Below are 13,027 nucleotides of genomic sequence, written 5' to 3'. Positions count from 1 at the left end.
TGCTCAGCTGGCTGGCTGGTGGCTGGGAGGTCACCTACCACATCTCACCGGCAGTTTCCAAGACTAATGATGCACCGTGTTTTTCTCACTCGCAGGATATAAGTGCTATTTTAATGATGATGGATATCCACCCAGGAGACACCGTATTGGAAACTGGCAGTGGATCTGGCGCGATGAGTTTGTTTCTTTCAAGAGCAGGTGAGAACCTGGTTTTAGAAAATGTAGAAGCAGCACAGTTCTGTTGTCACGTGTTGCCTTTCTTTTGATCAAATACTTATGGTCAGTTCTTAAAAGTTTTATAGCAGTTCACGTGTCCATATATAGTTTGTTGATTTAAAGGAAAAATGTGTCTCTACTAGGGCCAGTGCGGGGACTGCAAACCATTTTGACTGTGTTTTGAGGGCTGTGGTACAAACGGTTACTAAAGGGCCTGCAGAAAGCAGAGTTTCAGCCATTGTTATTGTTGGTTTTGGCTTAACTATACTAGTGTCTTTCTCCAATCTCTTGCCTTTCTCTGTTTCCTTTTCCTCATCTTTATGGACCAAGTAAATGATCAGATTCCTGGGTGCCAGTGAAAACGCGTACGTGGACATACACCGTTGTTTTTCGTGTTACAGCTAGCCTGGCTTGATCTAGGTCTTACTACTCTGGAAGGTAGAGAGCCTTTGCGCTCAGCAGTGTGAATGAGAGTGAAACCTCACCCTTCAACTTCATCTCATCTGCAGGCATCCTGTTGGTGGACCTCATTTCAGAGTACTTTTATTTATGGGCTCCTGATAGAACAACTTGCTTAAGGAAAGGGAAAAAAATGGAAAAAAAAAACCCACAGTTGTTCAGTCGTTTCTCTTACTCTCCCATGTAGTAATGCTGTATATCTGCTGACTTTTGGCACCTGCTTCAGGAGAACAGCACGAGGTTTTTTAGAAGCTTAAGTTTTTCTGAGGATGTTTAGTATTCAGCATGTGCATTACCACTGCCATCGATCCAACCCTGCTCTTGGTCGCCAAATACGGACAGTTTTAGTCACAGCTTAATGCAATTTGGCGCTGACCCAGAAATAACTAGACTTGCTCTTTCCTAATGGTGGCTAATTTTGCCACTATTTCATACAACAAGAAAAACAGCTGCTACAGCAGTGGAATGCTGGAATTTAAATCTAGTAGGCACATTACCAAGGTCCATGGAAGTATTTAATTTTACTGATTTAACACCGATTTCATTAATCTCCTCTCTTCATGTTACTCTCATTTTATGTTTTATTTTCCATTTCTTCTTTAAGCTTTTCCAGAAACTGCTTGGATAAAACAGGACAAAGTTAAGCCTGTGTTAAGTATGTGGCATTTGCTATGACTTTAAAGATCTTTGAAAACTGGAAAATATGTATGTATGTAAGCTCAACATACTGCAGCTTTACAACAGTGAAGAGTTTTGCCTACCTGTTTTAACTAGTTGTCCTTATTTTTCCAGAAGTCCATTTCAAAATGTAGGAAATTCTTTGAATGAGCAGAGGAGTGAGTAAGACTCACCTCAGTGTGAACAATTTTATTCTTCCAGTAGTTCCAAACTGATAATCTAGGGTAATAAGGAGTTGGTGCAGTGGTTCTACAACTGCTTAAGGTGATCAAAGGTGACAGTGTTGAAACCCTCCCTCTGTATGTGTTGGCTCTGGGGTCTGTCTGATCCAGGGTGACCTGGATCAGGGAGAGACTGCTGGGAAAACCCATCCCTTCTTCTGTTCAGTTTTCTGAATTGATTCAGAGGTGAGGGATCACGTAGGTGAGGGAAGGAGCCTGGCAACTCCAACCTCAAAAGTCACAGAACCTCACCCTGAGCTGAGCTGTTGACTGCTGAATGCTGCCTTTGCCCGTTAAAAAGTAGCAAGGAGAAAGAAGTTAATGGCATGATAGGTTTCAGAAATTAAGAGTAGTACAAGGATCGATCATACAGCCATGCACACGCTCCTGCCTGTGCCTGGATTTCCTCAGAACACTTTTCTTTATGAAGAACATTGTGTCTCGGACTCATACGGTAATGTTCAGGATAGTAAATTTATACTTAAAACAAGTAATAAGATAATTTACTATGGTTACAGACAGTAATAGACAATACACAATCCTGTGTAATCAAAGAGTACACTTAAAAATTTGTCTAAGGGGCTGAGATCAATCAGCAGGTCTGGGGGTTTCCTTAGCTTTTCCACCAACCTGGAGAAGAACAGGTAAAGAAAGAACTGTGCGTGGAAAACAGCGAACCGTTGTAAAACTGAGGATTGAGGGGGGAATTAAACCAGCAGCTTCAGATCTTATTAACAGGATAACTAGTCCCTGTTCTGTCTGTCAGCTTTATAGCATCTGTGAGTAGTGACCAGTGTTCCAGCTTTTTTGCTTGGTACCTCTGGTAGCTGTAGCAGGAGAATCCTAGACTGATGGGGCCACAGACGCTGCTCAATTGCCTTTTGCTGCAGGAGTTACTTTGGGAGGACATCCTAGGAACAGTCTGTACTTCTATAACTGCTTTATTTCATCTGTGGATTGATGGATTTTAGTCTGTAAAAGAACTAACTCGTACATTTGTTTTAAATGTAAAGAAGGAATAAACTGTAATTGATTGTTTCATATGGGATTATTTCCTAAAATGAAGTTGAGATTTAAAGGTGTAGTGGTACTATAATCATAATCATCGTTATTATTATTAAATGTGTTTTGTTATTTACTACGTTACTTTTTTCTAAGCTCTTTATGACGAGGGAAAAGTAGTAAGTCTAGCATCTTTAGTTTGTTTTTCATTTGTTTTCAGTTGGGCCCAAAGGACGTGTTATAAGTTACGAAATCAGAGATGATCATCATAATTTAGCTAAGAGGAATTACAGGCACTGGCGTGCTGCGTGGGAAATAGGACATATGGATGAGTGGCCAGATAATGTGGATTTCATTCTTAAAGACATTTCAACAGCTGCTGCAGATATGAAATCTATAACACTTGACGCAGTAAGTCCAAAAAACTCCCGTTTTGACACTTCCTGTTTCTGCATAAATTAAAACCTCTAGTGCTCACATTCACAATGGGATTTCCATATCTAGTTTAATATATGAGAAAAAACCATCAAATCTTCATCAGTAAAAGAAACGCTGCATTTTGGTTTTGATTGGTCGGATTACAAATATTTTCAAGGTTTCAGTTACAGGTTCCCAAATGAAAAAGCGATCTGGCTGTAGTGTAGAAATATTACAACTAGTCACTGCTGTCACGCAAGCAAAGACAAACTTACTTTCTTGTATTTTGGAGAAACAGATATTTCTGTATCTAAGGCATATATTTCAAACGTGAAGTTTAAGAAAAATACATAATCTTATTGACAATATAAATATGTAAACCCTTTGCTATCAGCTAGAACACACAATGTAACTAAGGCCTAGGTTAGAGTAAGGAACGCTATTGCTTGCTCTCCTGTCCTGCTTTTTATGTCCAGATTTTGTAAAGGGAGGCGCGCTGGGGAGATCAGTTAGATGTTAACCTCTCTTCCATGTGAAGCTGACAAACCTACGTTAACTCTTTAAACAAACAGCAATTGTGTTAAACAGTTGGAGCAAAGACATAAAATACATAGCATTAAAATATCTTTTTTTAAAACTGTAGAAGTAACAATCTACAAGAAGGATCAGGTACTGCATGTCCCATTGTTTTACAGTTTGAATAGTTGTCTAGCAGAGGATGGATAAATAGTCAAAGATAGAAGTTTTCTAAATCTTGAAATAAATAGCAAGTTAGACATTGAGACTGGTGTGATCGTTTCATGACAGAGATGCCCTCGAACATTTACTTTTTTAACATTCAAAAACTAGATATCCGAAGGTGTTAGTAAATGTAGTGTTCTAAAACTTTTTGTTAATGTCCACATTATGGAATTTAACTAGTAGTAGGTTTAACATTAGCACAGGATGAAACGCTACTTGCTGTTTTAATAGAAATTCATTTGGACATAGCAAGGACATTGTTTTTTAAATGTGTGGACCTCAGGTTTCTCTAAGGTTTCGAGAGGTGGTAATAAAACTCCTTAGTGACTACAGACTGCTGTTGTATGCATTCATTTTCTATAGATAAACATTGTTTTTTTCAAGCATTGTTGTTACGCAAAAAATTGCTAGATGTATATTAATATTTACTGGGGAAACATAGGTATCTTTCTCTTGTAGATAGTTCTAGACATGCTCAACCCTCAGACTGCTCTGCCTGTTGTACTCCCAAGTCTGAAACAGGGTGGTGTGTGTGCGGTGTATTTAGCAAAGTAAGTATTTACTTCTGTCACTTACTCATTTCTTCAGGCATTGCCCACTGTTGTTACCAACCCAGACATCTTCTAAAATACACATCCAGCATTAATGACATGTTTAACAAAGTAATTCTTTTTCCCCACGTCATTTTTTTTTTTTTTTTAGGGAGTTGCACTCAGTATAAATTACACTTGGCCAAATCCTTTGGCCTTTACTTTGGGAATGCTCTCATTATGGTCGGTGGAAGTTTTCACTTACTGACATCCTCAAAATAACAGCACGATAGTCAGGTTGCTAGCTCCTTTACCCTAAAATTGAAGAACTCATGTAACCTTAGAGGTAAAGAATGTGACAAAGGCAGTAGAATTGAGACAACAGCGTGTGGTTTGAGTTTTTGAAATACTACTGTATACTTTGCATTTCTTCAAAAGTATCACACAGGTTATTGGGCTTTTAGACAGAATACGGACCTGCAAGCTCCCCTTTTCATGTGAAAGGATCATAGAGGTAACTCATAGAAACTGGCTGGTACTTCCTGCTAAATCCAAGAAATGCAAATCAAGCCAAATGGTGGAAACTCAAGAAAATTTTGAAGAACCACCTCAAAAGGAATGTGAAGAAATCCACACTCAGGATCAAGTAGTTCTTAGAGAAAGTGAATACAATGGTAAGACATTATTGCTAATGAGATACCCTGTTACTGCAATTTGATAATCCAGGGATACAGTGAAGGCAAAGTTTGTAGGAAGGGGCGGTATTTTTTTTTTCCTTAGGTCAGCTGAGATTGTTGTGAAGAAAATAAAAGTTTTTGGACAGACTAGACCTTGTCAGATTTGAAAAATAATATATTAATGGTTACTTAAGTTTAAATACCGTACTAAAACATAGACTAGTAGAAAAGAAATAGAAAATAAATTGCAGTCTGCAAATAAAGAATGTCTGCCTGTCTACTACTGTTTTAAAATTATTTTTATAATAACATTCAGTCCTCTATACTTGTCCTGTAGCAACTTTAAAGGGCCTTGGTAAGTTTAAGAGGACCTTGGTAATTTTAAGGATTCTGTACAATAAACATTACTAGTGTGTTCTGTTCTGTAATCCCGCTGTTCTGGCAAGTACAAAAAAGATGCCTCCTACTGGTATAGATTTGCAAAGAGGCCTGAATGTCCTGATAGGTGACGACAAAGCACTTTAACAGAAGCAAAAAAATTTATAAAAATACATCAGGGAAATATAATGCATGTGCATTGGCAGCTCTGAACTGAGTGTATGTTTTAAACTTGCTGGAAAGATTTTTTTTTTTAAATTTACTTCTCACAGAAACACCTGACGATGTCGAAACATACTGCTCCGTGCCTTATGTTGCTAGACCATCTTATTGGCAGGAAGCTCATTCAGGTGAGACACTTGGAAAATGGTATTTTATCTTACATGTTTAGTAGTATTTTATTTTTTTAAAATACTTTTTTTTTTACTAGTGTTTGATATATTACTATATCTTGAAATCATAAAAATTATAATAATAAAATAATCATTGTTTATTGAAATACTGAAGTAGTAACTTGTTTTGTTTTTTAATTAGCGTTTCTAACCAAGCTGAGAAAGTTTCGACCGCTGCTTGCTTGATGCTGCTGAGATGTTAGCTGCTAATTTGAGTATTGTACAAGAATAAAATAAAATCTTACACCGTAGCCACTACGTTTTGCAAGTTGAGTAACTTTTAAGTAATGACTGCTTTGATTTCTACTGCGTATGAAGTTTGCAATTCTACCTAGTATGTAAAGGGAAAAGTTCTAACAGACTCATCGGGTATGGTGGCGTGATGCCACACGGGTTGTCCTCCAAAGCACAGTGTCTGTTTCTGTCTCTGTGGGTGCATTTCATTCTTTATTGCTTGCAAACCAATCCATGGATTTGTCTTGGTTCAAGGTGATATGCAGTCTCCTTTTGCTAGATGGGCTCTGACGGTCTACCAGAAATAAGGAGGAAAAAAAAAATTAGTAAGAAAATAATGGATCGAGAAAAAGACCAGCTGTAGATCTGTATAGCATTGGTTCACTCCCAGGACCCATGCGAAAATTGCCTGGTTATTTGTGAACTTGACTATATACAAAGCATTTCCAAACGGTCAAAATAAACACTTTTTTTGACCTTTGTCAGATATGAAGACCAAGATCTCTCAAGTAAAAATAGATTTAAAATTAAAGCTCTTTAGGGTGTCACATAAGACTGCACATAAGCAGGTGGTGATGTTTAACATATTAAATTTATTAAATGACCATTTGTAGGCACCTGACTTGTTGTGTATCTCAAGGAAGTCTCAAATGCTCAATTTACCAAAGTTGAGGGACCCCTTGAGAATCATAGTCGTACTGAAGCTGTCAAAAGCAGTAACACAATCCCACTATAATAGTGAAAATAGGATATTAGTGAGAGTAAATGCAAATAAAAAAAGCTATAAATAACTGTGTCCCTGTATTAAATAAGTGTACTAAGAACTCTGCAGTGGTTAAGCACATGAAAATATCTTTGCAGAACTGGGGCCTTATACAGCTCCTGCAGAAAGTTTACATCTCAAGTGTGTTCCATGTGAGTGTTTGCCCCATGACTACTGCATGTAATGGAGCCTTCTTGTATAAAGGCTCAGGACACTCTTTTGAGGAGATTAACGTGCAAAGATGCGATTGCTTAAAACAGTTCTCACAGTAAACTCTTGTAGTATTTTCTACTCGTACCCCAATCTTACAAGAAAATCTTCTATAAACTCTGTCAGCAATTGAGAGATACTTAAAGGAAAACACGAGTTGTGATTTAGCGTATGTCCAAACTGGTGACAGTGACTGAGCAGCCTGCCATTTCTAAAAACAGTGGTCTCAACAAAAGCACTTTAACCCACGTGACACACATCAGTATTCCTACTGTTTCTTCTAGCCAATCCTAAGTGTTTCAGATAGGAGTCTCAATTTAATTTATAATGCAAGAATAGAAATAAATGCCTAAATAGACTGAAACGTGACCCCAAATGAAGGCAGTTTGAAGAGATTCAGCATATAAAGCTGTTGGTACTTCCAGGTAGTCAAGAGACAACATACGGAAATGAAACTCTAGTGATAAAAGCACAGTTCTGCCAAAGTAACTGCATTTGTAATCGGGATGTCACTCACACAGAGATCATGTCTTGTCATTCCAAGAAGGCCCCAGTGATCCCTGCAGTAGTGTGAAGGGCAAATACAGCCTCAGTTGCCTAAACTAATGGAAAATTATTTGTGATAGAACCATACCTTGGACATAATAAAAACAAGAGTCAGTGTGTATTTTTTCAGTTGGAAAGGTGTCCTTCACATTCTGGGATGAATGTAATTCCATCATCTCCAAAGTGCCAGTAGATGAGGAGGAAGATGATGATAATCCTAGCTGTAGAAGTCTTCCTTTCTTACCACAAAGCAGGCAGTCTGTAGGAGTAGCACTAGGTCCTCGGGGCAGCTGTACTTCGTCATTGTTGTAGTTTCTCACAGCTCCACTGTGGTGTATAGACCGTTCTCGCTGCCATATGTAATGTGCTGGAGCAATACCCATCACCTATCGGAACAGCGTTGGTTGCATCAGAAACCATAAAAATAACGGGAAGACACGCAGCTGAAAAGAAGGGATCCAATGGATGGCAGAGAATTAATACTCCACAGCTTAATGTTTGCTACCTTAGGCACAAGGGATCCACTTACGAATCGCACGTGGAACACAACAGCTTACAGCCTTGTGCCCTCATGTGAATTGTCACAAGGACCAGCGTGTGCTTTCTGTGTTGGACTGAAGATGGTGCCTTTTACTAATTACTAAATGTCAACCAGAGGGATCTTTCTGGTTCACGATGTTGCTGAACTGATGACCATCGGAAGCTGAGGGGTATGCTGGGAAAAGCGTGCCACACTTGCCTCGCTCCCTGTACGCTTCCCGTAAGCACCCAATCCCATCCCCGGAGGTGGGACTCCAGAGGAAATGAGGTCTTCTTTTCCACCAGCTGTCATAAACATTATGTTCTTGGAACACGATGGGGCTTTTCCAGACACACATTCCACCTGAAAAGTGAGGAATGTCTTTTTTCCTCCTAATAAACTGCATTAATAGCAGAGAATGGTAAAATTGTGTCCTTCTGAGTTTTGTTTAAATGTAGTGAAAATCCCTTAAAAAGTCAATTGAAATTATGTTATTTATTTTGAAGGAATTAAAATTTCACCTGAAGTGCTGGGATTTTTATTTGAAGGTTTTATTCATGTACAAACTTGTAATTTGTAAAGCAGACACACTCAAAATTATTTCTAAAGTGAATGAAGTGATACAACCGGTAGTAAATTTTAAATAAAAATATTTGCATAAAGCAGAAAGATTCTAGTCAATAAAAACTTTGCTTTTAACAGAAGTGCAATGTAAAATATTCTAATTTACCTTAAAAGCATAGTTTCAAAGATGTATTTTAAATGCAGAAGAAAAAAATTTTGTGGAGGGTAACTGGACATCTTAACTGCATCTCTTCTGTCCCGTGGCTTGTCTACACACTTTACGGAAGAAGTTATTTGTATAGAGCTAGATTGTTGGCTGGTGTAATTGCCGTGGTTGCAGCATGTACAGTATTAAACCCCTCCCTACCTCTTCACAGCAGCGCCTGCTTACAATGGCCCTGTAGTCAATTCTACTCCACAGCTGATCTCTTAACTTTAAGAAATGAGGGAAGAGCTTTCTCCAGGCTTTTCCCAAAGCCCACGGGAAAATCTCATACTTTGATTCTTCATTGTCTTCTTCAACTGTGTTTGCCAGATACCTTCAAATATATATATATGTTTGTCTTAAATCACTGTATTAGTATGATTTCTAACATTAAAAGACATAATATCGAACTAGTCCTTTTTCCTAGAATAATTAGAAAAATTGCTAACAAATTACAGCCTTTTCTCTGGAGTACGGTATTTTCTTATCAGAAAGTTCCCTATGTGTCCTTTGGGTAAGTGAAAACTTAAGCTATTATAAAAATTGTTTACCCTAGAATCTTCTAAATTACTAGATATGCAAGAACTAACATATCCTGTCAGCTTTTCTCCAAACGGGCAAGACGTCCTTGCATTAAAGTGAATAGATTCTGACTGATTCTCTAGATAAAGCTTAAAACCATCTTATGAAATCTTAAACTTTGTATTTTCTACTTAAAGGGTTTTAACTACTCTTGGAAAATTATGTTGCTTGCATTAAATTAGCAGCAAACAACTACATGTCGGTCTACCTTCATGTATAAATTAAAAACTTAAATGGTTTTTATGTCCGTATTTCTCTCTTCCTTCACTATGTACTACTTTTGGTTCTGGTTTTTCTTCTCGGACAACAGGAAAATATCTTCCACTGCGAATCATACCTGAAAAAATTATTACTTTTAGTCTCTTCCCCAATGTTCTCACTTGCTCCTAATGCAAATATTCCCTCTAGTCCCAGTCTCACCAGTCCCTTTGTCCCTTTCTTCTGGCCTGGCGTTTCTCCCTTCAGTGGAGTCAGACAACTTCCTCCTCCACGCTCTGTGGATGCTACCCAGCATACCATTTACAGGGAAGAATCTTTCTCCCCGCGCTAGTGTGCAAATCAGAGCATCTGAGAAGCAATGTCATGGAAAAAGATGACCTGAGCACCATAACAGTATGAAAGAAAATGGTGAATCACTGTACGTTTATCCATACATGGAGAGATTCTATATAGGCTTGGTAAAGACAGATTACTGATTGCACCTCTGCTTCAAAGCACAGAAATTTTCAAACTGTTCAAAAAAGTTCTCAGAAGTTCCCTAACAACATTTTAGTTGACTTAAATCAATGTTGACGGGAACTTCAATAAAACATTACTCTCGAGGCATGTATTGTGATGAACTGGTTTGGTACAAGCGACTTAAAGGCTGGGAAAGATAGAAAAAAGGGTCTTATAACAGGAAGTGTGAGCCACGGGTATGTTGCCATGTATTGTCCTGCGTGTATTTCTTGTAATGCTTTAAAAAGTTCACCATTTTAGACTGGTAGGCAGTGCCACACTCTGTCACTGCACCAGCACCAAGCATCCCCTCCCCGCTGCTCGAGCTTGTTCCACACAGGAGGCCGGCAGAGGAAGAATGCTCGATTTGCACAGTTATATACAGTCTGTAGGTTATGTTTCTATGCTTAATACAGAATGCAAACAACTACACACTCGTTAAAGAAGTCTCATCAGAGAGCATAATTATCAGTGGCATAAGAAAAGGAAAAAATAACACAAAGTTTATGCTAATAAAACCAGATAATTTAAGCATACTTACAGAGCAACAAAGAAATTGATTCTGGTGTGCTCGTTTATTGTGAAGTTAGCCCTCTTGAAATAAACGAAAGTCATTGCCAAGAGATACTGTTTTAAAATGTAAAATGAAGTATCAATATATTATTTCATCTATAATTTCCTAAAATGCTTCACACATCTTGCACTGAGATATTTTGGTATTTTTTAACAATGAGGAAAGCATAAATTTCACTTCTCAAAGCTTCCATATGAACTGATTAGAAAAAAATAATGGTCTGTATTAGCATTGCTCTATCAAGTGATTAAGGGCAGATTTTTCTATCTATATATGTTCTGTTAACTAAGAAGGAAATACACTTACCTTGTCTGCAATTTTACAGCAGCAGTCCATCCAAAGGAAGTCTTGGATTAGATCGTCATCTGCAACAAAAGAAACTTGTAGCATTTCAAAGACACATTTCTAACGCTTCTGTTAGAAAGTACTTGTAAATAAATAACAGATGGTCCTTTTATTAAACCAAACAAAAAGAAAGAAGTTAGACCCAGTGGCAGAGAACAGAGAAACTGAGGGGAGAAGGAGATCAGGTGTGAAAAATCTTAAGCAAGGAAAGACAACCAACCAACCAGAAAGGCAAGGTGGAAAATCTAGTGACTGCATTTCATTCATTCTCAGTAACAGCAAGCGAAGGTGAAAAATCGCCAGTATTTCTCTATTTGCGTAACTTCTTCCTGCGTTCATTAGTTCCATCTAACAGCATGCTGTTATCTGCAGTGAACCGCGGACTGCTGAGATCTCCACACCCCGACTACCCAACAGCTGTTAGAGGACCATACTTGCTTGGCTCTGCGTGGTTAGCGCAGCACTGACCACTGTGAGCATGAGCTGGCTAATAGGATCACCACAAACTCTCGCTGACTTGCTTCGGAGCTCCAGGTTCAAATAAAACCTGGGAGTGATCTTCCCAGTGGAATAATACTGCACTAAGATAACACAACTTTGTATGAAAGACACAAACGCAAAAGAGATGCTGCAACTCCTCGCATTTTCTTCCGGTTTCACTTCTCCCCCTAAGTGTTGATTCCCACAAAAAATAACAGGTTTGTAAGACAGACTCCAGCCTCTTCAAGCCTTATGTAGAACAAGACGTACATTGTTTTCGTGTATTTTTTGAAATACAATAGAAAATAGAAAGGGAAATATCGTAAAAGGAAGTATCATACCACCTTGGTTTCACTGGTAATTTAAAAAGATACTTCTCATCAGTTTGGTAGGCTTCCTGTATCTTTAACTTCAGGATTAAGTATTTATATGCTAAAACGTAAGAACAAAATACCTTTAGACAAAGACACGGCCATTAGTATCTAGATTAAAGCACTCCCCAAATTACTGAGTTTATGAGACGTACTTGCTTAATAGTTTCCTACTGTTCAGTCAATACATTGATACCTGTGATTATTAACCTACCAAATAATTTGAAGAAAGCTGTCATTTCCTGACGCTGAATCACTAGACATGGCCTCTCTGCACATCTGTAGGTATGACTGGGAACCATTTTTCCACGGTTTTCTTCACCGTCTTTAGAGGGAGGCCGCTTTAGCCTAATGAGGGGTTTTTGCTGTGATCTGGATGCACTCCATTTGACCCGGACAGTGACAGTGGGAGGTGTCTGACACACCAGATTGTGTCTCATTTTGCTAAGTAAAGGTTCCTGTTAAAAAAAGAAGAAAATAACTACAAAACCAGCCAGTTTGAGCAGTAGTTCTCTGTATTTCTATTGTTCAAATGAAGCATTTCAGCAGAGCTTGTGTCAAGTGATATAAAAATTAATTGTATCAGTAAGTCTTGTGGCCTAAGCCAACCACGTAGATTTCTTTAACTTAGTTCTGATAGTTGTTTTTCCTGTGGAAGGAGCCTTCAATCTTTTCCCATTCAAAATTTTGAAAAATGGGAAAAAAACTTTTCGCAGAAAAGTCGCTGTTTGTCAGATCCTCGGAGCCCTACACACTTGGATCTACCAAAACCTCTCCGTTCTTCCCATCCAATTTAATGCAACAGAACAATAATTAAGCCACACAACATTAATAAGTACTGAGCTCTTAATTCTTGTAACATTTGGGAATAAATGGGATTGGGAATAAAACTTACTCCTCAGGTAGGACACACCCTGAAGGCATAACCAAGGAAACAAACCTGAGATGACTGTAACAGTAAAAACCGAGCAGATACCAGGTGGAGTGTGAAGAAAGGTGTTTTTAGCCACCCGCGAACACACTGATTTACTGCTGCAGCGGGCCCCTCCCTCCACAGAGCACAGTGTGCCTGCGGCCGGCTCGCAGCAGCCTCCCCGGCTCTTAGTTAGATGCCACATGAACAACAGAAAGGCCCCTCACGTCTAGTTGTGGTTACACCTGCGGTTCCCGGCAGACAGGCCCGGCCCGGCGCGGCCCCTCAGCCC

At 38.7% G+C, this 13,027-nt stretch overlaps 2 protein-coding genes across 2 annotated transcripts in view; one reads left to right on the top strand and one right to left on the bottom strand.

Annotated features, from left to right (window-relative positions):
• The window catches only part of TRMT61B (tRNA methyltransferase 61 homolog B (S. cerevisiae)), a gene marked incomplete at its 5' end in the record, with an annotated part of 6,266 nt that extends 369 nt beyond the window's left edge, over positions 1 to 5,897 (top strand). The window contains 6 exons of the mRNA XM_010146322.1: positions 94 to 198; positions 2,797 to 2,987; positions 4,194 to 4,285; positions 4,703 to 4,938; positions 5,592 to 5,669; positions 5,854 to 5,897. Coding sequence (XP_010144624.1) covers positions 94 to 198; positions 2,797 to 2,987; positions 4,194 to 4,285; positions 4,703 to 4,938; positions 5,592 to 5,669; positions 5,854 to 5,897 — 746 coding nt within the window. The remainder of the gene's footprint in view (positions 1 to 93; positions 199 to 2,796; positions 2,988 to 4,193; positions 4,286 to 4,702; positions 4,939 to 5,591; positions 5,670 to 5,853) is intronic.
• A 254-nt stretch (positions 5,898 to 6,151) lies between these two features.
• Positions 6,152 to 12,262, bottom strand: SPDYA (speedy/RINGO cell cycle regulator family member A). The gene is made up of 6 exons (XM_010146321.1): positions 12,037 to 12,262; positions 10,933 to 10,991; positions 10,594 to 10,679; positions 8,916 to 9,087; positions 7,553 to 7,850; positions 6,152 to 6,240 (listed from the first exon to the last, which is right to left on the bottom strand). The coding sequence occupies exons 1-6, from the start codon at positions 12,260 to 12,262 to the stop codon at positions 6,152 to 6,154; spliced, it is 930 nt and encodes a 309-aa protein (XP_010144623.1).
• Positions 12,263 to 13,027: the final 765 nt, after the last annotated feature.

This window comes from Buceros rhinoceros, unplaced genomic scaffold (genome assembly GCF_000710305.1).
Source record: "Buceros rhinoceros silvestris isolate BGI_N320 unplaced genomic scaffold, ASM71030v1 scaffold29902, whole genome shotgun sequence".
Lineage (NCBI taxonomy): Eukaryota > Metazoa > Chordata > Aves > Bucerotiformes > Bucerotidae > Buceros > Buceros rhinoceros.
Note: the sequence above shows the minus strand (reverse complement) of the source record. Positions and strands in the feature narration are given on the sequence as shown.